We start from the raw sequence: 26,413 nt of genomic DNA on the forward strand, positions 1-26,413 counted from the left end.
TGAGTAAGTCTGATTATTTTTAATCAGAGAAAGATGACCCAAGACAACAAATTCATATCTTGGTTTCTTTTAATATAAAATGTTATCTGTATATATATTTTGCAAAACATCTAAACTATAAGCAGAAGAGAAATATGCTTCCTAATTAGATACGAGAGTAAATTCATGAGGATCTAGAAAATGGTTTAAGCATTTTTTTTTTTTTTTTAACAAATAGGCAATCAGATATGATGGGTGACTTCATTAAAAAGATTCTCACTAAAATGTCTTATCATTTTAAATTCAAATAATGTGTGGGGTTTTTTTGCTCTCCCTTTGCATTACCTAAAACCATTTGAGAATTCTCTAAAAGATTCAAGGGTGATATTTTGGGCATCATTTTGAAACATAATGAAGAAGTAAGAAGTCATACCTTGAAATCATATGTGGCATCCGGGTTTTCGTCACAGGCAATGACTTCTGGTGCCATCCAGTAGGGAGTACCGATGAAAGTATTCCTCCTGCCCACTGTTCGATCCAGCTGGGCACTGACTCCAAAGTCCACTATTTAAGAGAAGGCAAAATGAATCAAGTTTATGGTTCCTATACAATGCCAAAATGAATATGCATTTTTGTTAAGATATATATAACATAAAATTTACCATTTTAAAGTGTTATAGTTCTGTGACATTAAGTACATTCACATTGTTGTGCAACCATCACCACCATTCAATTCCAGAGCTTTTTCCTCTTCCCCAGCTGAAACTCGGTAGCCATTAAACAATAACTAGCCCTTCTCCCCTCCTCCCAGCCCCTGGTAAACACCACTCTACTTGCTGTCTATATGAATTTGACTACTACAGGTACCTCATGTAAGTGGAATCATATAGTTTTTGTCTTTTCGTGACTGGCTTACATCACTTGGCATAATGTTTTTCAAGATTAATCCATGTTGCAGCATGTGTCAAATTGTCCTTCTTTTTTGTTTTCTTTTTTAGCAGGGAGGTGAAGGGAAATGGGAAGGGAAAGAGAAGGGTGTGGGGGTGCTCCCGGGAAATGTTCTTCCTTTGGAAAGCTGAATAATATTCTATTGTATGCAGGTGCCACATTTTGTTTTTCCATTCATTTGTTAATGGGCACTTGGGTTGCTTCTTCCTTTTTGCTATTGTGAATGAGTATTTTTAAATTGCATGTATAAATGGATAAAGTGAACCAAGAACGAAATCACTAAGTGTTATATTTGTTTATGTCAAGGCTTCATGGGGACCAAACATAGCTGTTAAATAAAAAGCAAACTTGGTTGCCACCACAAAGGGTAATATTTAAGGGATTCAAAGAAAGTGATTATGAACTAAGTTTCTGGAGTCAGACTGCACAGTATCCATCTCATTTCAGCCACTTCCTAGTGATGCGACCTAAGGCTAGTAGATCAACCTCTTTGACTTGTTTCCTGATCCATTAAATGAGGGTGTTATCTACATGGAGTTGCTATGCTGTTTATCTAAGATCATCTTTGTAAATGTGCCATATGCAGGGCTTGGGGTACTACAGTCTCTCAGCAATAACTTTATTAGTGGTGAGCAAATATTCTGAGAATAGCTTATCTAGTCACTACATATATAACTGCGTTCCCTATATAATGTATGCTTTGGTTTTACAAGGAATATTCATGAGATGAGAGTTTGGCTCTAAATGCTAAATGTGAAAATTATATATTTTAACCAAAAAAGGTAAGAACAAATGTTTGGGATATAAACATGGGAGATATTTAAATCTCTGAAAATAAATAATCATGCTGACAGTGATTCTGTTCTAGGAGACAAATTGTGTATCCTATGAGATATTTGCCAATTTATGCTCTTACTCATAGACATCAAGCTGACAAATGAATGTGGGGATTCTGTTTTGCTTATCGTTTAGATTGCCATATCTGGACAATCTCGGATTTGTTACGGGAAGGGATCTAATGGACAGCACCAGAGAAAACGATTCCCTCACGGACAACTCTGGCAGATGGAAATGGGATAATTGGTATTCATGCCAAGTAGAATACTGGGCATCCATTTTGCACAGGTAATAATGAAATCAATGTAAATTTAACTTAAAACATATGGGAATACAGCAGGAATTCATTATTCCAAATATGTCTAACGGTGGAGATTTTTAATAAAAAATGGGTCACCATTGTTCTGGTATAGCAATAATGTAAACAAACAGTAAGATATAGGAAAACATTTCAAGGTCACTCACTTCTAATCTAAAGGGTCTTTGCTTTAAAAAAATCAATTATTACATTGATTAAGCACATGGTTCTGTTTAGCACAGACTAATTCACTCCTCAAAGTGCTGTTAGAAAATGCTTTTGAAATAAACAAAGAAACATTTTCCTCTCCATTCTTAGTACAATGACCTCCAAATCCACAGTGACAAATTTACATTCATTAAACACACACACACACACACACACACACACACACACACACAACCCACCAAAAAGCCAGCGGTTGAAATAATCTTATCAATTCCTGCAATTCCTAGGCTCACTGGATTCTGTTCTTACCTAGTTTAACTTCTGCATTTTCAGTTAGCAAGACATTTTGCCCTTTAATATCTCGATGAATCACTTTATGCTGGTGCAGGTGACTCAGCCCCTAGAGTGACGGAGAGTTGAAAAGGATTAATAGGAACATAAGCCAAGATGCAAATAAACTATTTCAGATGTTAATGATCCAAAAAGTATTAGATTCATCCAGAAACACTTTCATTATTATACTCATATCTTTCATGTGCTCACAGTGCTGTATTAAGCCATAGGCAATGGATCAATATAAACTGAACCATAGAGGTGTCCCTTGCTATGCATGGTCCTGTGCTAAAGGAAATGCTTTCATACCTGCTTTGATCTCAGGAACCCCACAAGAGATGATACGGTTCAGCATACATGAGTTCAGCTAATAGTACCGTGAAAAGTGAAGACAGCCTGTCTTTGCTAGTTTGTAACAGGAACACCTATAAAGCCTACATACAAAAAACTAAACTGATTCGACCGAATCCTCCACTTTTGGGGGCAGTATTTAAATTTAAAAGTTACTTCCTATTACACAAATTTAATTAAGCACAATAAAATATTTCTCAGAACAGCCAAGACATTTCTCATTGGCTTTAGCCAATGTGGCCCACATTCAAAAGGAAAGCAACAATTTCTGTTTCCTTTGTCAGCATTTATCACTGTCATTTTGAGTGCTTTATGACATGTGTGAATTTGTGTTCATTATACAAAATTATTATTCAGTGACATCCAAAACTTTGGATGTGATCATATATCAGGTCTCCATGAATTACTCTGATTTTGGCTTCTTTGGGGTGTTAGTTCTAAAACCTACAGACATGCTCTAAGCCACATGTTTTTTCATACAAAAATATAACCTAAAAGAAACTAAAATTGGAATCTTGAAGCAAATTTTGTTATGCTAACACTTGATAATTCAAGGTATTATATACCTAACTATTGCCATTTTATTATTTATGATTTTCTGTACTTTTATTTTTTTCTACATAACAACAAAATCATGATATGAAAGATGAGGTTGACACAAAAATTAAAAAAAAAACACCCAATAAATATCTAAATTCCCTGTTGAAAAAATTCTGCATGAGAATATGGATGACCAAAAAGGTCCATGTGTATGTTTAGGAATATCAGTAAATATAAACCATGCATCAGGACATTTGCAGTGGTTTGGGTCTTTAAAAATTACCTTTCATATGGAGCTGGTTTGGCTCAAGGTAGGCATCAAGCAGATAAAAATGTATGGTTTTAATAGCATATTAACACCCCCATGAATCCTTAAAATTCCATTCCCTGCTTCATCACCAAAGTGGTTGGAAGCAGGTACAAGAGCACGTAAGTGAGCCAAAGGTTGTATTTAATGAGATCATACAATGCATGGAGGGTCATCTCTGAAACTCCTTATGATCAAATGTTCCTTCCAATGAGTCACCTTATCTCAAATGCCAGTATCATTTGGGAGAATGATTGCATTGGAAGAAGGAAGAAAACAGTGGTTTTCAAGCATTTTTAGCTAGGTATTGAGAGATACTCATGGATGAAACCTCCCTTCTGCTTTTAGAACCCTGAAGATCACAGGACTGATCCCCTACAGGGTTACCCAGCTTAGCAAAAAGGCGTGTTATGCAGAACCCGCCCTGAAGACCCAATAAATGCTTGGTACCCACTGGGTGGTGTGGATGACTAACAACATTCATCATGCTTTCTCTGAATGAGTAAAATGTTAAGTCAGAAATTCAAATTAAATTTACAAGATGGCACATCAATACTTGGAGATAAATGTCAGATTTGAAGATCAGCAGCTGTACCTCCTTGTTTCTCCTCAAATTTTGTTTTGTGTTCTGTTTGAGAAATATTTTTTTGTCTACTGCGAAGCCATGGTGGTATTATCCTATATTTTCTCTCAGGAGCTTTATTTTTTTATATCATTCACATGTATGTTTACAATCCAGCTGGAATTAATTTTTTAATATGGAATAAGCAGGTGTCAAGCTTCATGTTCTCACATAGATATTCAATTGACCTTACTGACTGATAAGGGCACCCTTTCCCCAGTCACTGAAGCAGTTCCTTGGTCATAACTCAGGTGAGCTGTGAAGCAGTTCTGTTCCTGGGCTCTCAGTTCTGTTTCCTTGGCCATTTGTCTATTCTTGTGACAATACTACTCTGTTCTAATTATTTAGTAGCTCGGTAAGTCCCAATAACTAGCAGCATACCAGTACATCCTCCAGCTTTGTTCTTCTTAAGACTGCCTTGAGTATTCTCAGCCCTTTGCATTTCCATATAACATTTTAAAAAATCAGTTTGTCAACACCCACAGATATACCTAGAATGATTTTGGTAGGGAGTTCAGTGAAGTCATGGATCAAATTGGGGAGAAATAACATTTTTAGAATACTGAGCATCCTAATCTTTGAAATAGAATATACCTCTATTTATTAAGGTCTTCTTTAATTTCTCTCAATAATATTTTGTCGTTTACGATGTAGAAGTTGTTCACATCTTTCTGTAAATTTATTTCTAAGTATTTGATTTTTATGCCATTATAAATGTAATCATTTAAAATATTTTATATTTTCTTTTGTCTAATGTGGTTTTAATTTAATCAATAAACATCATTTTAATGCCCTTCATCCTTCTTAACTTCCATCCATCTATCTATCTATCCATCTGTGCATCCATTCACAACACATAATCTATCTTTCAAAAGTGTATCTTGGACACATTGTAAAAACAGTTTTAACTTTTGTTTCCTTAAATTAAGAAGGCAGAGTTTATAAATAGATAATGATTGCCAAGCAGATCTAGTAAGAATACTCTCATTAGACATATAATAGCCTCCATATTAGTAGCAAAAGATAATTAAACTAATCTGAAGGACCAACTACCTTCTTCTTGAATTGAGCTCAGCAAATATGACAATATTGCCCAGACTGCCTGATTGTAGGCAAACAGACACAGTCTTGTCCAGCTATTTTCATTAATTTAAGTAATTAATGCTAAAAGAGTTTTATTTAAAAGGGTAAAATCTGGTAAACTAGGTTCTATGTATGTACTTAAATGGTTAAAGTCACACAATCCTTAAATTAGTTATAAACTTCCACAAAGGGAAAACTCTAATGAGTGATCAAAATCTCTCTAAAACAATCCATTTCCTAAGTGGGACACCATCTACTAGTAAATGACCTAAAATCAGATTTCCAATTGGAAACATCACTGGAAATGAATTCCTTGTTAAAAGAACTCACCCAATGCTAACTCAAATGAGAGTGCACATGGCCCATTCAGAATGGCACTCACTTCCACTAGAGCAGACCACAATGAACTACCATTGCCATTATCACTGCTAGAATAAAGCTTTAGAGCTTTCCAATATGCTTATAAATTTCAGTGGAAGATTAGTACAAAGTTCAACACCTCCCATGATATCCCATATTGTTACTTACTCGTAAGATCTCCCTGCAGATGTATGCAATCCACTCCTCCTTCAACGTGTTACCTTTCGTGTTCTTGATCAGGTCAGTGACAGAGCCAGCTCCACAAAACTCCATCACCAACTGGCAAAGGAAACACACATGCCATTATTATAATTACACTTCTCACTTTCCAATGGGTTGAGCTAGGAAAGCATACAATACTCCAGTTGAATGCTTTGGAATGTCATTCCTGCAAAGAAAAGGTGATCATAAAACAATATGTGAAACATAAACATTTATCTTCATTTATTCCCAAAATGATAGGGAGGAAAGATTATTTTTAGTTTTATAACCTGAAAATTATAGTTTCAAATTGAGAAAAATCTCCATATTCTCTGTATTTATAAAACGCGGGCAAGTAGGTGGTTCAGATGTTGAGTACATCTGTGTTTATTTAGCAGTTGAATTCATCCTTCCTACAAAAGTAGGGTCATTCCCCTGTCCAAACGAGCTATGGTAATCTAGGCCATCCCAAGTTAGGACCATACAAGTGCATGCTGTTTATTTTATTGGTTTGTAAATGGCATTGTAAGCTGTCAGAGTGAGGACTTTCTGTTTTTAATTAAATTCAGCAAATGTTCCCAGCGGGCTGGACACATAAAATAAATTCAATAAACAATAAGCTCTAATTTAGCACCTTTCATCCAAAAAGCTCCAACTTCCCAATAAATATGAATTCATTACAGCACTCAGCAGCTTTGTAAAATAGGCAAAAAATAAACACCTCTCTTACTTAACAGATAAGTGGAGACTAGAAGAGAAAAACAATCTATCTGCATTAAATCCATTTTCTTGGATTAGAGAAACATATCCATTTCCATACTTTCTCTCTCTTTTTCAAAAAGTCTTCAATAAAAGTCTCCTTATAGGCACTTATATCATTTTGTAATTACATAGTAACAATTCAGAAAAACTACCAATCAATCTTTGACCTGACTCTAGTAACAGAACTGATATGGGGTCACAATGAAGTCACATTGATGATTTTAGCTTTACCCAAATGTACATTCCTAACATCAGCACCATGTCACAGATCCTAAAAGATACCCCACTAGGCTGCAAAATCTTCAGGTAGAAATTATGTTTCCTTTTTTTCTGTATGCCTAGTTGAAACTCACTAAAAACTCATGAAACAATGCCTGTTCTAACTTGTCATCTTATGATTCCACATAGGGTAGAAATTTCCCATGTTCTTCAGAGCTTTTGTAAAAAAAATTGAGAAGTGCCACCATAGACCACATTCCAACCCAATAAGAGTTGTAAAGTTATCATATATGCTAGCCAGGAAGCTATCAAAGGCCAGAAAATCACATTAGAAAGAACTCAGAAGTCAATGTGAAGAAGTTCTCACTGGCCAAACATGGGATGATAATTTGAGTATCAATAAGAATAACTTCAATATTTTGAAACACATTAAATATGCTTAACTGAAAGCATTAATCAAGACACCCCTCAAAAAGAATACAACTGGCACTGTTTCAAGAAAATGAAGAAGCAACTTCTAATTTTGAGAACTGGTAAATAAAGAGGTAAAAATTAAGAATTCTACACTTTGTAGTACAAGTTTTACCACTGAGTAATCCTATATAATAAAAGCCTAATAATCAAAGTGACTGAATGGCAGAATGACCAGTGGAAAGACCAGTCGCTATGATGCACACTAACCAACAGGGGGCAGATGCTCAATGCGGGAGCTGCTCCCAGCCTGCAGGCCCCAGGCCAGCCAAGGCGGGTGCCAGAGGGGGCCCCCCAATTGCACTGCCAGTCGCCTTGCAGATTGGCCTTGATCACCGGCTAAGCCTAGAGACCCTACCTATGTATGAATTTCACGCACTGGGCCTCTAGTTAAATAATAAAAGAGATAAAACTTGTCTTCATAAAAATCAGGTATTTTATCTAATAAATGAAGAAAAAAAGTAGAACATCACTATTACACAACCTCTAATAAGCTAATGGATTTAGGAACCGATCATCAATGGCTGCTAACATAAAAAAATAAGAAATAACCAGCTCTGATTTTCCTTTTGATTAGAATAATACATCACCTAAGAGTAGTCTTGTCCAAACCAAAACCAACCAACCAACCAACCAACCAAACAAACAAACAAAAAAGTCCCCCAAAACGGAATCTGATGAAGTTTCTAGTTCCAACTACCAATTTACAGGAAATTCAGGGGACTGAGAAACATGTTACATCCTGGGGACACAATCATCAAAACCTAGAATAGGAAACTCCACAGGGAAAATGAACCATTTACTTCAACAAATAAATTGCAGGAAGGGAAAGAAAAGGATGGAGGGGAAATCTATAAATTTAAAAACATCGCAAAAGATATACCAATGGATGCAACTTACTTAGATACTAATTTTTTAAAGTTATTAAAATTTTTGAGACAATCTACAGATTAGCTATTAGAAATGAGGTTAATAATTTTGTAAGTGTGACAATGGTACTGTGTTTAGGTAAAAAAAGTTCTTACTTTTAGAGAAACATTCTACAGATAAAATAATATGATATAATGACAGTCTCTTCTATAAATGATACTAAGACAATTAGATATACACATGTAAAAGAATAATGTTGAACCCCTACCTCACACCACATACAAAAATTATCTCAAAACGGATCAAAGACCTAAATATAAGAGCTAATACTATAAAATTCTTAGAGAGAACATAGAGATAAATCTTCATGACCCTGGATTTGGCAATGGTTTCTTAGTGATGACAACAAAGACACAAAAACAAAACAAAATATAGATAACTTGGATTCCATCAAAATTAAAAACTTTGTGCATCAAATGACACTATCAAGAGAATGAAAAGACAACCTACAGAATAAAAAAAATATTTGCAAGTCATATCTAGTAAGGTCAACTATCCAGAACTATAAATAACTTACAACTCAACAATAAGAACATAAACACCACAATTTTATTTTAGTATTATTATTTTTAAATATATTTTTATTGATTTCAGAGAGTAAAGTAGAGGGAGAGAGAGACAGAAACATCAATGATGAGATAGAATCATTGATCAGCTGCCTCCTGCACGCCACACCCTGGGGAAAGAGCCCACAGTGTGCCCTGGCCGGGAATCTGTGACCTCCTAGTTGATAGGTTGACACTCAAACATTGATCCACACTGGCCAGGCAACAACACATTTTTAAATGGGCAAAAGGCTTGAATAGACATTTCTGCAAAGAAGATATATAAATGACTAACAATCACATGAAAAGATGTTCAACATTGATAGTTATTAGGAAAATACAAGTTAGAACCATAATGACATAACACTTCACACTAGGATGGCTGTACTTTTTTTAAAAAAGTAGAATATAACAAGTGATGGCAAGGATCTGGAGAAACTATAAGCCTCATACACTGTTGGAGGAAATTTAAAATGGTACAATCACAGCACAGTTTGATAGTTCCTCAATAAATTAAACATAGAATTACCATATGATCTAGCAATTCCACTTTTAGATATATACCCAAAAGAATTGAAAACAGCTGTTCAAACAAAAATGTTCAAAGTAGCACTATTCACAACAGACCAAAGGTGGAAATACCAAAATGTCCTACATCAGGTGAATTAAAAAAATGTGGTATACCCATACAATAGAATATTATTCAGCTATGAAAACAAATGACACAACACAGATGAATCTTGAAAATATTGTGCTAATTAAATAAAGCTAGACCAAAAAAGGCTATATATTGCACACATCCATTTATATGAAATGTCTAGAATAAGTAAATCCATAGAGGCAGAAAGCAGATTAGTGGTTGTTGCCAGTCACCAGAGGGAGGGATGAAAGGGAGTTTCCACTTAATGGGTACAGTTTCCTTGGTGATGACAAAAGTTCTGGAACTAGGTAGAGGTGATGGTTGCACAACATTGTGCACTTAATGCTACCGAGTTATACATTTTAAGATGGTTAAAAGGTGAATTTTATGCTGTGTGTATTTTACCAGAATTTTAAAAAAAAGATATAATGAGAAGATCTGTTTCAAAATAATAGTAGAAAGGAGGAAGTAGATGGGGCAAGATTGGCCACTGATGAATGGTTATTAGGGTTAGTTTGGGGCACATGGGTGTACATTATACTGTTCTGAACACTTCTGTGTATTTTAAGGGTTCTTCACGAAGTTTTTAGAAATCCCATTATGTAGCATACCATGTTGAATGGCAGCAAGATGGACCCAAGCAAAGTCCTCAGGTAGAAAGAAAAGAATATATTTTCTCAAGTGAGCAAAACATGTTTGTGCCTCTTTTCCAAATCCCATTTTAAAAACACAGTGACCAGACCACCCGTGATGCATCCATTGCTCCTGTATCAGCTGGAGAAATGTCCTACCACTGAGCTCTATTAGGCCATGTAATTATAGTTCCCAAGGAAAGCAGGGGAAAGCCAGTGACTCCAGTCCCTTAAAATTTGATCGGACCAAATACTTTCAAATATTCTGTAGGAAACAATCCTGCTCTAGCCAGGCACTAATGTCAGTGATTTCTATAATTTGCTTCTCCATTCAGCTCCAGCTGAAGGCTGCTAAATCCTTTTTATCTCACTATGGGACAAAATGATTGTTAAATTATGTAATGGGATTTTTTTTTTTAAGAAAGAGAAGGAAAGAAACCAGCATTTGCTAGCAATCAGTTCCTATAGCCACACAGCAACACTGATAATTACTGCCACCACACAGCGGGAACTCTCCCTCACCACAAGCAACCTCATCACTGTAATAAAGAGACACAGGACTCAACATGCCAAGCCCAGCAGCGGTAAGTCAATAAATTCATATGTCACAAGCAAGAAATAATGGATCATTAAGATTCTTCCTGAAAGAAAGTTCTTAAATAGTTGACACCGGAGTAACGATACTTGCTTACATTTACTGAGAATCTACCATGTGCTAGGTACTGGGCGAAGTGATGTTCACCTGTTGTTTCATTAATTCTCCTTCTCCTCAATTCCCTTTTCATGATTTATTTGGAAATAAAGCTTAGGTATGGTCTCCAGCCTCATCTATATACTCAATAAATAACTAGAGCAGGGCTGAAAGCGTGGTGCTCTCTCAAGTACAGCTACTAACCTTGGGCATGCTCTCTAACCAACCTGGGCTCAGCACCCCACCACCATCACTATAAAACACAACATAAAAGCATCAACCTCAATGGTTTGATATGAACACTAGTTGTGTCAATGAATATAAACTTCTTAGCAACCAGAAATCTTAAACTATATTTACAATTTTTCTACTTTTTTGGCATTTGTATGTATTAAAAAGTTTCCAACTTAGAAGATAGCATTGATAGCTTCCCAAGATCCACTTCCCTTGGTTGGTGAAGAAATGGCTAAAAGGTGCTTATGAAGGGCATTGGATCTGTGTTTCTAAAGCTTCTGCTAATGAAAGAGCACCAAGGACACCTGTCGTTTTTCAAGCTTGTACCACACAGCAAGAAGACACAGTGGTCCATTCCAGGACATTAGATCGTTTTTAAAATTATATATTTTTATTGATTTCTGAGAGAAAGGGAGAGGGAGAGAGAGATAGAAACATCAGTGATGAGAGAGAATCATTGGTTGGCTGTCCTCTCACCCAGTGTAAGAAGCTCTGGGAATGGACGGTGACCTCCTGGCTCACAGGTTGACCCTCAACCACTGAGCCACCATGGCCTGGCTGGATCTTTTGATTTAGAAGATTGGGAGACAGTGGTGGTGGGATCTTAAAATTCTCACTCCACACTACCTACATTACTGGATCAGAAAATGAAATTCACATGTGTGTCACTTGGGAAGAGGGAAAGAAGGTTAAGTAGAAGGTGAGGACAGAACTGTGCTCAGGTATGATGGGGATTAGGTTTGGGCCTGGAACAGTGAAACTGGGGCGGGGGGGGAGGGCGGCATTTAAAACAGCAGCATAGTGTAGTGCAACTCAATTGATAGGGAAAGCGTTGCTTGAATTATTGGACATGGGGAGTTATTTCTACCTTAATTAAAACGGTTAATTTAAAAAACACAGTTCTAACATAGATTTCACCATTTGCATGGCTGCCTTTCACATATTTTTGTCCGTTGTCTTATTTTTTGAGGAGCAAGATGTTTTCTTTTAGAGGTTGTGGGGGGAGAGAGGGGGGCTTACTGCGCCCTCCTGTGCTTTTCCCTCCCAGACAATATTTAAGGAAAGGGTCTTTGGCCTTAGCTGATCCCAGGAGGAGTTTCAGAAGCACTGTCTGAGCCCCTGAGCTCACCTCCTCACCCAGCCTGAGAGGCTCCAGATGATTTCTAGGGTCCCTCCGGTATTCACTCACTTGCTAGTTAATTGCTTTTAAGTTCCTATAATAAGAAATAAAGCTTTAAGCTATTTTAAAACTGCAGGCACTAGCCCAGAATTACCTTGACAGGAACCCATTCCTCCCAAATGTCACCCACCTGCTAACAGACCCCTCTCTTTTATAGTAAAAGGAGGGGCAGGAGGCGGGGATGAGGAAGAGGAGGGAGCAGGAAGATGAGGGTCTGCCTAAAATGAGAGAAGCTTGCACCAAGACCTTGAAGAGACACCCTAAGAAAAGGATAGGAAAGATAAACTTCCAAGAATTCACAACTCTGCAAAGGATCAGCCTATTGGCCTAGAAGGTCCAGAAACATCAGCAAGGCATAGGATATTTTTATTATGTGTGGCTGGAAATAGCCACAGAGCTCATGTGCATGATTTATGAAGGAGTAAACAAAACCCAAACTCAGTACTTTGTTAAACAATGAGCTTCATTCACTATAGGTTTAAGTCTAACAATATAAAATATGTGTATAAAAAAGTACCAAAATTGGTAAGTATACATTTATCATTTCAATCAACTAATATAAACATAAAGTAACACTGTGGGGAATTTCAAATTTGGAAAAGCAACCTAACCAGCTTTTTGCATTCATTTTTAAAGCATCATGACTTGGGGCGGGTGGGGTGTGGAACAACCCAAACTCCTTTGGCTCCTGGATTATATTTTTAGACTTGAAAAGAGAAAGCTTAAACTCCAAATGCTAAGTCTTCCAAAGACAGAAAGATAGATAGATAGAGAGAGAGAGAGAGAGAGAGAGAGAGAGAGACCCAAGGATATGAAGTCCCAAACTTGGTCAATAAATGTTCTAGATAATGAACAATTTTGTACCTTGAGAATGACAATGGCAGTTTGAATATACTGAGCCAACTGGTATTTTTAGCAACCAGAAGGCAGCCGGAAGCACAGGTCCCTGGAAATGCTCTCAAGACACCTGTGTCTAAGGAGATACCCATCTCAGAGTCAGCATGGCAGCATTCAAGGAATGAGGGAAGTTAGCTACTTCATGTGTTTGGTATTTGGTGGTACATTTGTCAGTAGGCATGCAAGATATTCTAGAGAATTTTCCCATTAGGCTAAAATCACTACATGTTCATTTGGACCACCAACTCAATCATAGAAACTAACCAGAAATTGTAAGAAATTTACAACTTGGCCTCACAAAGTGTTACACTGAAATAGAAGAATTTGAGGTGGGGATGTGGGAGCAAGTTTTCAGACGAGTTAAAAATAGAAAAAGAGAAAATATGCTGGCCTTAGAGGATTTAGGACTAAGCAACTTGGTTGCTGAAGATTTTGAGAAGCACAATATAAGCAAGACCATAGACTTGGACTCAAAATTAATCTAGAAAATGAAGAGGGTTGTATAGACTATTAGCAGAATAACTTTGGATACCCATAAGGTCTTCCTTTTAGGTGAAGAGCAGTTTAAGTACAGTTCAAATGAAATTCATTGGGATAAAAGAAGAAATCTTTTTCACATTCTTGTCACAGAATCACCCATTAATTCATAAAAAAATGACTCTATAAAAGCTGACCTCAAGCCCAGTGGCAAAGTATTAAATTAAGCATAGCTTTAGCTCTGTGTTTGTATCTAAGTAACTTATATTTTGTCTCTATAGGTCATGCAATGCGGCAGCTCTGAGTCTGGGAGACTGTTTATATTCAACCTTCTATTATTTTAGGAAATCCTATGTTTACCAAGTACAGCCTTCTAAGATGTTCTGCTCACCAACAGTAAGATTCAATCACTTCTCCAGGCAAGTGACCTAGCTTTTACACATGAAGGAAAGGCATATTTCATTATAAAAGTGACAGATACTGATTAAAACAATGGCCCCTCACCGCCACCCCACCCCATCCAGATGAAAGCCTCATTTCTGATGCATAGAAAAGAGAAATTTTAATTAGCTGTTCAAAAGACTCAGCAACAGGTGGTTGAATTTTTAATTGTCATATCTGCAACACTTCACATTTAAATCTTAAAACAACCAAAATGTTGGTGGACATGATTTTTGCCAAGCCAAGATGCTACAGCAATGTAATCCAAACTATTACAGACTTAGGTCTGGGGGCTGTGACCAACACCACTGCAGATTCTAGAAAGTTCCCCCCATTGGTGGTTGAATGACAGCACATCTTAGTTCATTTCAGTATCTCATTCCCATCTGACCTTGTACAGGGCATGGATGAGTAATGCAAATGCATTAAGTTGAGCATGCATGCCAGACAACAGGGAGTGATGGGGCCCTGATGTGAGCTAGAGCGGGCATGTGCCCTCTGCACAACTGTTCCATGGCTCTGCCATACTGCTGCTACTGGGGATCTTAGGCCCAACATTTTTGATTTTTTTTAAAGATCATTTGATTTTTCAAGATCTTTTAAAGAATACAGACATTTGTGTGAAACTGCTCATTTTTTTTTCTAGTGTTGGCATAATTACACAAACATCATCTTATGTGAACCGAGCTAAACATATTTACCTGGACAGCATTTAGCCTCCAGGTTGCCAGTTTTAAAACTCAGATCTAGTCCAAAGTTTTCACTTTTATAAAAAAATATGTTTTTATTGATATTAGGGAGAGGAAGGGAGAGGGAGAGAAAGATAGACACATCCATGATGAGAGAGAATCATCGATTGGCTGCCTCCTGCACACCCCCTACTGGGGATCAAGCCTGAAATCTGGGCATGTGCCCTGACCAGGAATCGAACCGTGAGCTCCTGGTTCATGGGTCGACACTCAACCACTAAGCAACACCAGCCAAGCCCAAAGTTATCACTTTTATAAGGAAGGAAGTAAATGCCAGAGACCCAAATGTCAGGTTTGAATCCAGGTCCTAGATTCCTGGCAGGGTTCCAGCCACCTGCTAGAAAGTTTGTCCCTAAAATGCATACGGTCTAATTTCTTAACTCTTAGCTCTGCAAGCCAACACTGTTACAATCTAATGAATGACTTATCGAGTCATTTCAATACAATAATCTATTTTACTCGACCACACTACATTTGGAAAGCTAATCAGAAATTTATTTCCTTTTACGACATATTCTAGCCCTGTGGTGGTTATCAAAAGAGACAACAAATAACATGTGATTTCACTTTCTAATTTTACAGAAATTAGAAATTGTGTTTACTAGACTGACTTTCCTACTCACTCCCAGTGTCTGAATGGCCTGCAGCAGCGTGGTGAGCCTCCCATCCCCAAGCGAGCGCAGAGAATGAGCCGGCAGTGCCGTGTGTCAGAGCTCGCCTTGTTTCCCAGAGATGGGAATCTTTATTGAAAGAGCTCTCTTTTTTGATTTCCGGATCAGGCCCTAAGCAGTTGATAAGGGAGAATTACTTGGTCATTATCAGAAGCAGTTGTATTTCCACAAAGAGCTGGTACTAAACAAGAGTTTATCTCTTCGACAAGACTGATAGAATTCGCACCGATTATAATTCAATCAGACACCTGAAACTATATTGGCTGGTGGGTTATGTGCAAACCTCCGTCTTCCAGCCACAGCAGGCAAAGTAGCTGGGAAATATTTTCTATAGTCTGACTTCTGGGGATACATTTTAGAAAGTGCCGCTCTTTTGGTTGTGACAGACTATGTCTCTATATAATCCATAGTAATATTTTATATAAATGTAGTTCTAACAGAAAGCCATTAGCCTAAAGAGTCAGCTATCTGTGACCTGTGCAATTATGTGCTAAAAACATTCCCAAAAGGTTTAATGTACTTTTTGAAATGTATATCCTACCAGTCTTATGAGCAACTTTGAATGCTGGAGAAACTGATGAATGGAGATGAAAGGTGACATTGAAATGAACTTATTTAAACACAAAGCTTCAATCCTATTGGAACACCAACATTTGAGATGGAAACTATTTTTTACAATGAAAAGAAGAAGAGTGTAGAGTTCAGGGGCAAACTGGCTTTATCACACTAGCTGAATTTGGGCAAGTTTCTCAACTTCTCTGAGCCAAATTTCCTCATCTGTAAAGTGGGGACAATGATAATATCCAATTTGTAGAACGGTTGTAAAAATCTAATGAAATAATAGGACAATGCAAACAAATGTAGCACTTTCGCACGTGATAAGCGGATGACAAATTTGACCTGACATTGTTATTATTAACACAAAATGGCCCAAACGTAGTGAGTCAGAGGCCTTGGAATAAATACACGCTATTATATTCTATAACCAAGTTCCCACCAATATTGTAATCTGGTATAAATTTCCCAATGATTATGTTTCTGCTTTGCCTTTACTTTTCCAAGTGTCTCCTTAGTTTGTCATCAAATAGAAGAAGAATAATTAGAAAAAGAAATGATGTTCTTGCCCTCATGAGGCATTTCATAGCTGTGTACTTTTATCCCCAGGGACACAGAAGCTAGTGGGGATGATCAGAACAATCCTATGCCCACGCACAAATCTGACAAATGCTGGGTCCTGTGTCTTCCAAGCAGAATGTTGGGCATATACCTGCCACATTTTGCCACCTGCACTTAATTACAGGTAGGAAAATGAAATGTGAAAGGAGGGTTCCTCTCCATGTGACCTGGTTTTGGAAATGATCAGCACTCACTGATGGCCTTTTGCCAACTTCAGGAAGGGGATTGCTAAAACAGTCTCCTAACTGGTCTTCCTACTTCTACTGGGGGAGTGGGGTGCCCATTCATTCGAGTCTGGACCCAGCCACCAGAGGGACCCCTTCACTCTGGATCAGATCCCATCTCTCCACCTTCAAAAGCATCCAATGCACCCCCTCCCTTTCTCAGAGGAAAAGCTGATGTCTTTCCAATGGTCTTAAGGCCCTGCACGATCTGGCCTCAGGTCTCATCTCCCACATCTTCCAGTCACACTGGCCTCATTGCAACTCCTGGAAAACACCAGGACTGGATGGAATGCCTTTCCTTGGGTTAAATCCACAGGGTGTATCTGGCCACTGTACTTCCCACTGCAATCCTACCTGCATTCCCGCTAACATTGCCCTGCTCTTCCAGAAACTTTTAGCTTTCAGCATTCTCTATAGTGTTCTTGCATATTCAATTCATTGTTTGTGGTCTGTTTCAAGAATGTGCTAGTAAGCTGTATGAAAGTCGGGGCTTTCTTCAGTTTTGTTCACTGATCTATCCTAAGTCCCCAGAAGAATGCCTTGCAGCTAGCAAGTCTTTGATATGTATATATTTGTTGAAAAAATAAATGAGTGGATTAGTTAATTAATTAATTAATTAATTAATTAATTATTCATGGTGAATGAATAAACGAACACATACACTTGCAGGCTCTTGGTTCCCAATAACCACAGCCATCTCCGGGGGAAGAGCAATTGACTAAAGTGAGAACGATTGGGCGGCGACTCATTTCCAGAGTATACAACCTCCCATTTGTGTCATGTGGAAGCAGACAGGCTTCCTGCTTTCTCCAGTTCCAATCTGAAAACGGAATGCAGATTTTGCTCACGACAAAAAGAAAAAAAGTTCAGTGCCTTTCACAGAACTTCAGGCCAAGCTAAATCTTCACGTTTTGGGATGCCTGCATTCATTTGGGTGCTACATCCATCCATTAATGAGCTTTGAAACCCTGGGAAAGTCAAAGAACTTGACTGAGACCCAGCAAAATAAATGACAACCAATATTCTTTCCAGTTTAAATACTATGCTGCTCTAAAAAGGAAGGAACTCTTACCATTTGCAACGTCATGGATGGAGCTGGAGAGCATTATGCTAAGTGAAATAAGCCAGTCAATGAAGGAAAAATACCACATGATCTCTCTCATTCATGGATAATAGAGACCATTATAAACTTTTGAACAATAATAGATTCAGAGGCAGAGCTGCCTCAAACAGATTGTCAAACTGCAGTGGGAAGGCCGGGGAGGGTTGGGGGGCAGGAGGTAGGGGGGTAAGAGATCAACTAAAGGACTTGTATGCATGCGTATAAGCATAACCAATGGACATAAGACACTGGGGGATAGGGGAGGCTGGGGGACTGTCTAGGGCGGGGGGATAAAATGGACACATATGTAATACCCTTTGTAATACTTTAAGCAATAAAAAAATTAAAAAAAAAAGATTGAAAAAAAAAAAGAAAATAAACAAAAGCAATACAAACATTAAAAAAAAAAAAATATTCTTTCCAGTTTAGAAAATCTCAGCATTAGGAAAAAGGTAAAAACCAGTCAAGCACTGCTTGACCATTCCTCCTCTTCTCTCAACCAACAATCCTATCTAATAAAGAGGGAATGTGCAAATTGACTGTCACACCATAACAAGATGGCTGCACCCACAGCGGAGGCAGGGATTTTGTAACACAAGATGGCTGTGCCCACGGCAGAGGCCGAGTTCCTGTAAAGAGCCTTAATGAGCAATCAGCAGGGACCTGAAGCTGTGTGGCGCTGGGCCGGGGCAGGGGACCTCAGGCTGCACCCCCAGCCTGGCAGGGCCTGACAGTGTACCACAGGCTGTGTCCCCCGCCCCGGCGCCAGGCTGGGGACCTCATGCCATGCCCCCCACCTGGCAGGGCTTGATGGGGGACCTCAGGTGGCACCCCCTGGCTGGGCCAGGGGACCTCAAAGTGTGCCCCCAGGCCCGAGCTGGGGAACCTGAGGCCACGTCCCCTCCCTCCCCGGCGCCAGGCCAGGCAACCTGAGGCCGCGCCCCTCCACCTGGCGGGGCTGATGGGGGTGTGGCTGGCTAGGTCTGAGGCTCATGTGGATCAGTGGGGACTTGACTCTGATTCCCATGGCACGCCCCAGACTCGGACAAGAGAAAGATTTTCATATACATTTTACTAATTTTCTTTCATCTCTGACACTTCTATTATGGAGAAAGGGCAAATAGCAATATTAAAATATTTCCTCTAATTAATTCCCTTTTAATGTGCATGAATTTTGTGCACTGGGCCACTAGTCCTATATAATAAAAGCCTAATATGCAAATTGTCCCCTTAACTGGGAGTTCGACTGGGAGTTTGACCAGGGGCAGGGCCAGCTGGTCAACTGCCCATGGCCCCTTCCCCTGGCTAGCCTGGCCCTGCCCCAGCCAGCAGCAGCAGGTAGCCAGGGGAAGGGAGGTCCCAGCCAGCAGCTGGCAGCAGCTAGGGACCCTACCCATGCATGAATTTCATGCACTGGGCTTCTAGTCTATAAATAAATACCCACATTTTAATAGTTCAAACTAACAAGAAAACCATCTCACAAAAGAAATGATCATCATTCACAGTTAGGTATGACTCACCTAGAAATCCTTGTGCTACCTCAGGTGATAAGCTGGGATGTGGTTCCAAAGCTACATTAATGCTTTCTTTTAATTTGGAACTGTAGTCCTGATCAAACAAAAATAACTTTTCTACAGACCACATTTAAATCTCTATTAGTCCCCACCTGTCTCTGCAGCTTATCCAACGTGTGACATCTTATCAGATCCTGGTGAATCTGCATGATATTTTGAACTCTCAAAAGTAGCGCTCAGGTTTATACCAATAATAGTAATAATAATAACCAATTTTGTACCAATAATGTCACATTCATTCACAAAACAACTATTTTTTCAGCATCATAAGCCCAGTACCTCCCTAGCACTAGAGGGATGCTGAGATGCAAAAGACACAATCCGGTCCTCGGCGAGCTGTCTACATGAGGAGCAAAGACAGCTCAGTGAAAAGCAGTAAAAAAGAAGAAGGAACAGCAGAAGTGGCTCTGATTTTAGAATTTAAGAGAAAGTTTAGGGGATTAAAAAAGCAGACATGAAAAAGAAAAATGTTTTAAAAATCAAATTACTGCAATTACTACTGAGATATAAACATCTTCAACACCACCAGGGCACATTATTGGAGACATCCCCGCCATGTCAATGCACATGTGTATTTCTTTCTTTTCTTTCTTTTTTGACAAAAATGAAAACATTATATCTAACCAAAGCTTCTAAAAACAGCTTTAAAAATCCCACTATAATTGTTAATGCTCATTCGCTTGTAAATATAGATCCACAACGTTTTAGCTGGTTGACTAGCATCCCTACTGAGTTTACTTAAGTCATTCCCTATTGGTTAACTTTTACATACATCTTTAGGTAGTTGCCCAAATATTTATTTAGGATACATTCTTGCATGTGGAAGTACTGGTTATTATTATTTTTTTCCACAAAAGAAAAATAAGGAGTTTATTTTATGACATACTTGTTTGGATGATTACTTACTGGTAATTAGTACTTCTACATGTTTTGAAAGGCAACCATTTTAAGTGACAATACATATCACTAGAAAACAGTTAAAACAAAGCTCTCTCTTTGGATCTTACAAAGTCATGCAGACAAGAGAAGGTACATCCGGTCTGGTCCAATCAGGCTTCTTGGAATTATCAAAATTTCTTTTCTGGCAAAGATGAATTTGGCTCATCATAGAAAGAAGGTTCTTTGAAGGCTGCTGCCAAACTCATTTCCCTTTGAAAAAGTAAATTTCAAGGCATGATAGTGCAAGAGGTAAGTTTTGATTAACAGAACATTTACAGACTAATGGTGCTTAGTCTCCGATTTCCAATTTATTTTAAAGAACAGAAACTATGTTGACAAGTTTCTCTGCCTAAATTTACCAGTATACCCATGAATCACACAAGAATTAGGACAACTTGATTATCTTCATGATTCTGTCCTGACACCTACCCACGGGGTCTGCGGGTGAGGCCCTGGGGATGCGAGGCCCTGACAGTTCTGTGCTCAGGATACTCTTTGGAGCCCAGGGGCCTGAGAAAGCAGTTCTCCCACCAGATTAAGTCCTCAAAAAACTCTCTTATTAGTGATTAATAAAACAATGCTGAGTGGAGTGTCTTCTGTGTAGTTAAATCTGGGAGGTCTGAGTGTTCCGGAGCTCCCCGCGGGGTGAGTCGTGGGCCGAGAATCCCTGGAGTGTGAGTATTCGCTGCTGGAGGGCTCTGTCGGCTCAATCAGACTTTCATAGTCACAGTCATCCCACCCCTCCACGCTGTCCCCAGGGGCTCTCTGGGAAGGAGGAAGGCCCGCTCCAGCTCCGGGGTACTTCAGTCGGGCACTGTTGGGGGCAAAGCTGGAGGAGCCCATGGCTTGAGGTCGAGGCATAAAGACACTTGTTTCCACGCGAGAATGGCTCAAAGTACTTCTTGATTGGGTGAAAATCTGAATAAGGGGGCGAGGGGTCAGAGACCTCGGCATCTGCCAGCGTACTTCCACCGTCAGCTGCGTACCCCGGGTAGGGCGTCCGAGGGCAGACCGCTGGCTCCAGACTCGCGCGGCACCTGTCTGCTGACCATCGCCTACTGCAGCTTTCTTTCTTGTTCCTTTTCATTTTTTCCTCTGAGTGATTTGTCTTCTTCATTCGTTCACTTCCGCCTCACAAGATTCAACTACTCGCGCACTCTTTTCTACATGTGCACACACTGCCCGCACCCTCCCCTGCAGCGCTGTACACCTGATGGATGACCCTGGCGTCCTTCATGACTCCATGCTTGTCAAATAAGTCAGTGCCGTGTTCTTTACTGGCTTTGGCATGACTCTGAGGCCTGTTTGGCACTGAAGACGCTTTATACGCTTGCTGGCTGGTGTTGTCCAGGTTGGGAATAGCAAGGGATATCCTTTGATTATACCTTCGGTTTGGTCTGAAGAGGACACACTCTAGAGCAGCGGTTCTCAACCTGTGGGTCGCGACCCCTTTGGGGGTCGAACGACCCTTTCACAGGGGTCGCCTAAGACCATCGGGAAACACATATATAATTACATATTGTTTTTGTAATTAATCACCATGCTTTAATTATGTTCAATTTGTAATAATGAAAATACATTCTGCATATCAGATATTTACATTACGATTCATAACAGCAAAATTACAGTTATGAAGTAGCAAGGGAAATAATTTTATGGTTGGGGGTCACCACAACATGAGGAACTGTATTAGAGGGTCGCGGCATTAGGAAGGTTGAGAACCACTGCTCTAGAGCATGCATGCAACTGTTGGCGGTGGAGATGAAGCTGAAGAGAAGGAGGATGCGGGTGAGCTGCTTAGGAAGGACCTGCTCCTCGTATGACATCTGCTGCTGTGTGTTCCGCGGGAATCTGTACCACCTGATCGCCTTCTTTCTCTGCCTGTACCACCGGATGGCGTTCATCCTCCGTCTGTACCACCCGATCAGGTTCTTTCTGTCTGTACCACCTGATCGCCTTCTTTCTCTGCCTGTACCACCGGATGGCGTTCATCCTCCGTCTGTACCACCCCATCAGGTTCATTCTGTCTGTACTACCCGATCGCCTTCTTTCTCTGTCCGTACCACCCGATCGCGTTCCTTCTCCGACTGTACCACCCGATCAGGTTCTTTCTCTGGTCTTCAGGAATCCTGTTCAAACTCTCGTCGTTCCCTTTGCTTGCGTAGTCATAAAAACTAAAACACTCTGAACAAGGCTGATGGTTACGGACTTCAACGACTTGCAGAAACTCTGTGTTGCTGATTTGGGAGTCACTGATGCTAAAGGTTTCCTGTTGTCTCACCTCTCCCAGAAAAAATCCTTCGTGGTCACTGCTGTTGGCGCCATGGAAACACACAGCGCTGAAGGTGTAGCCCGAAATGGAAGCCGCAGCATGGAAATCTCCAACCCTGGGTTATTTTCAAGTAAAGCACTTTCTTTGGGAGACGTGTGTGTGTATCTTATATATTCCAATTGCTCCTGAGTAAAGTTGTACCGATGTTTATTACCGTAAGCAGGGCTGATATTTCATTTTAAAAATCTTTGTCATTCTGCTGGGTAAGAAATGGTATCTAATTCTCATCTTCTTTTGCATTTATATTTTTAGTAAGTTACATTTTTAAAACCTCTTTATTGGTAATTGCTACTTCTTTGTTAATTGCTGCCTTGCTCTTAACTCAATCTATTAGTAATTTCATATTTTTCCTATTGATTTATAAAAACTCTTTCCTTGGAAAGCTATTAAATTCTTTCTCATCATTTATGAAATGAATATTTTCTCTAAATGAGCTATTTGCATTTTTACTTTGTTTCTTGTGTTTTTATAATAAGCAATTTCATGTATCTCGCTTTAGTATTATATAGTCGCATTTATTTTCTCTTATGACTTTTATATTTTTAATTGTCATATTTACATCTAATGCACATTTAAGAGGCCATAATTAAATCTTACTATAACTCAGAGTTCACATAAAATATATATAAAATCAGTGTGGTCATACAAAGTGCACTTACTTCCTCAAAGTACACATTTCATTTTAATTTAGAGATGGGTCTTATTGGGGAGTAGGGATATTCCCAGCAGATCTTTTTACTTTCAACAATTGTAGTATTCAATATCAAATGAAATGAAAATCTTATTTTTCTGAGCCAACATTATATTCTTTTTGATCACAGTTTGTGGTCACTGAATATATTTTTCCTTTTCAGCTGGACTATAAGTGTCATATGAATTAAGAGCATATCTTCCGCTCAAGACTGAGTTCTGTGGCAAGTTATCTATAAAACAGTGGTAACTGGATATACACAGTTTAATACATAATTTGATACATGTTAAGCACTGGATAATTCAGTGAATTTTGTGTGTTAGGCACATATTAAGATTTCTGGAAAATGAGCAAGATGATAAATTGTTAAAAGGTATTTTTGGAACCATTAATCTAAGAATAATATATGAGATGAACTGAGGGATGTGTGTGTGTGTGTGTGTGTGTGAGAGAGAGAGAGAGAGAGAGAGAGAGAAAGAGAGAGAGATGCTCCAAAATCTAGGCTTTCACTGAATTGGCAAAGGATGGTCAAACCAAGGAAGCATTATAAGAATAAAACTTGCAATGGAAAAAATCAGGAAGAGCAATCTGGGCTGGGCAGGGACAGGAATAGTGGTTTTGGTGTCAGATTACTGAATTTATTAATAAAGGGACAGTCAATTAGATCTGACTCATAGACAGTCAAAGATATAGGACTAGGGCACATATCTGAGTGAACAAGGGGAAGAAGAAAAGGAAAGCAACCTTTGAGAGTACCTACATGGTATGAGGCACGGTCATAAGTGTTCTACTCATATAGTTAGGATTTAAATGTCAGTCATACACACGTCAGTGACAGATAAGAAGAGCTTATCATGTAGAGCTTGTTTAGATACCAGCTCCACCATTTCTAGCTATGTAGATCTTGAGACAGTTTGCTTATCCTCTCTATAAATCTTAGTTTCATTATACAAAAAATGAGGATGATAATAATAATGTCTACCTCAAAGAGCCAGAATAAATTATATAACCCAGAAAAAACAGTACAGTGCTTGAAATATAATAAAAACTGAATATAGGTAGTCATTAATGGGAAAAAACAACAATAGAGAACTTAACAACTAGCTTTAAGGTTGGTCTACATTAAGAGATAGAAGAGAGAGATACTAAAAAGACAGAGAGGTATTCAAAGAAATGGGAGAAAACCTTAAAACCGCAATGTTATGGAAATCATGGGGCTAAAGGTTTCTGAAGAGCTCGTTAATCAAATTTAGTCATGAGGACAGAGAAATGGGCCATTTAGTCCTGGTTGTTCTTCATGTAAGAAAAGTAAATTTGGCAAGCGCTACATACCCAGAGTTGGTCATCCATGCCAGGTGGGTTCTTTTTGATAAAAGCACCATAGTATGTAGCAATATTCCGGTGGTGAGAATATTTTTTCAACATGTTAATTTCTTGTTTGATTTCTTCCTCTTCATCCTGTATTAGAATAATAAATATTCAGTCATGAAAATCCATGTCTTACAATTATTTTCCATCACCATCTATATCAACTACGTAATAAATTTCTTTCTTAAATTTTTTGTCCTGTGGCAATAAACAAGCACAATTATTATATAACTCGATTTTCTTGATTGACTACAAAGAAAAAATTTGCAAGACAACACATTGACAATCCAAGGGGTATTCTGTTTGTATGGCAAATGGGCATAGCTGGGGGGTATGGAGGAGAAATATAAAACAAAATACCTCATTCCTTCACCTGCTAAAGATCAAAGTAGGTTGTTGAGATAAAATTCACTCTAGATCTCTTGGAACTATGTCAATTGAATACCTATTACTGATCAGATCTTGTATAGGAAAGATTTAGGAAAGTGAAAAGAACATAGATTCATATTTTAAATTTAAGTTCATTTTCTTTGAAGTCTACTTTGATTGAAGTACCTGACTGAAGATGATGAAAGTCAGATGAGAAAGGTAGTGAGGGTAAGTTCCCTAGATCTGAGGAAGTTCACAAAGCAGGAGTACCCATCTCACCTTCAGGAAACTAAACATGAGAAGAAAGGGGAACTGCGGCAGTTATTCGAGAAGAGATAACTTTCCTACAGAGTAAGTGTCCTCATTCCGGTTTCATTCATTCTGAGCTTCAATTTGGAGTCCACCAACTTGGGTCATTTTTAGACAACCCCCACCCGTGTTCTCTCATAATTTTATTTTGATACATGTACATCAGTTGGACCTTCAATTAGTATTTTATTTTTGAGGTTTGTGGAAAAAATTTTATCCCAGGAAAACTGTTTTAGATGTAGCAGTAGAATGATTATGCCTAAGTGTAAGTAAGATGTTACCATGACCTGAAAGACCACTAACATGGTGTCCCTATCTGTTCCCTTGCCCCCTCCATCTGCTCGGCCTCCCTACAGTCTCTCTACATTGCTGAGTCATTCTGCAAAGGATGTCTTCTTTCGCTTCCTCTTCTTCACACAATTTCTACTCATCATTTTTCATTGAATGAATTGACACTCCTCAAGGACATCTTCCCTAATTCTCTCAGGCAATGTCAAATTCCCCTACTATATATATCTTGCCCACGCCTACACTTCTTCCCACCCCCCCCCACCCCCCACACTTCTTGATGCATGTGCAATATTTGCTGGTACGAGTTGGAGGTATGGGTCAGTCTGTGTCATAACTTCCCTCTACTTGACTCTCTTCATTATGAATTGTAAGCTCTCTTCTGCCTCCAGATCTTAGTTCTAGAGTCCCTTCCCCCACAAAGCTCTCTGATCTGCCTGATTGGAGTCTAGTTCTGTGGATAATCATGTGCCTC

The 26,413-nt window shown here is 38.8% G+C and overlaps 1 protein-coding gene and 1 pseudogene across 10 annotated transcripts in view; both read right to left on the reverse strand.

The window, feature by feature from the left end:
- Positions 1-26,413, reverse strand: part of TNIK (TRAF2 and NCK interacting kinase) — a 344,036-nt gene that overhangs the window by 111,112 nt on the left and 206,511 nt on the right. For all 9 annotated transcript variants that reach the window (XM_081085916.1, XM_081085915.1, XM_081085912.1 and 6 more), the window contains exons 4-7: positions 24,937-25,062; positions 5,995-6,105; positions 2,540-2,630; positions 413-543 (exon numbers count right to left, since the gene is read on the reverse strand). In XM_081085916.1, coding sequence (XP_080942042.1) covers positions 413-543; positions 2,540-2,630; positions 5,995-6,105; positions 24,937-25,062 — 459 coding nt within the window. The remainder of the gene's footprint in view (positions 1-412; positions 544-2,539; positions 2,631-5,994; positions 6,106-24,936; positions 25,063-26,413) is intronic.
- On the reverse strand, positions 21,186-23,108 carry LOC308516859 (BRISC complex subunit Abraxas 2-like; annotated as a pseudogene). The gene is made up of 4 exons: positions 23,068-23,108; positions 22,678-22,968; positions 22,307-22,441; positions 21,186-22,014 (listed from the first exon to the last, which is right to left on the reverse strand). The product of its transcript is annotated as a BRISC complex subunit Abraxas 2-like (transcript).

The sequence above is a fragment of the Myotis nattereri genome (genome assembly GCF_964212035.1).
Source record: "Myotis nattereri genome assembly, chromosome: 3".
NCBI lineage: Eukaryota > Metazoa > Chordata > Mammalia > Chiroptera > Vespertilionidae > Myotis > Myotis nattereri.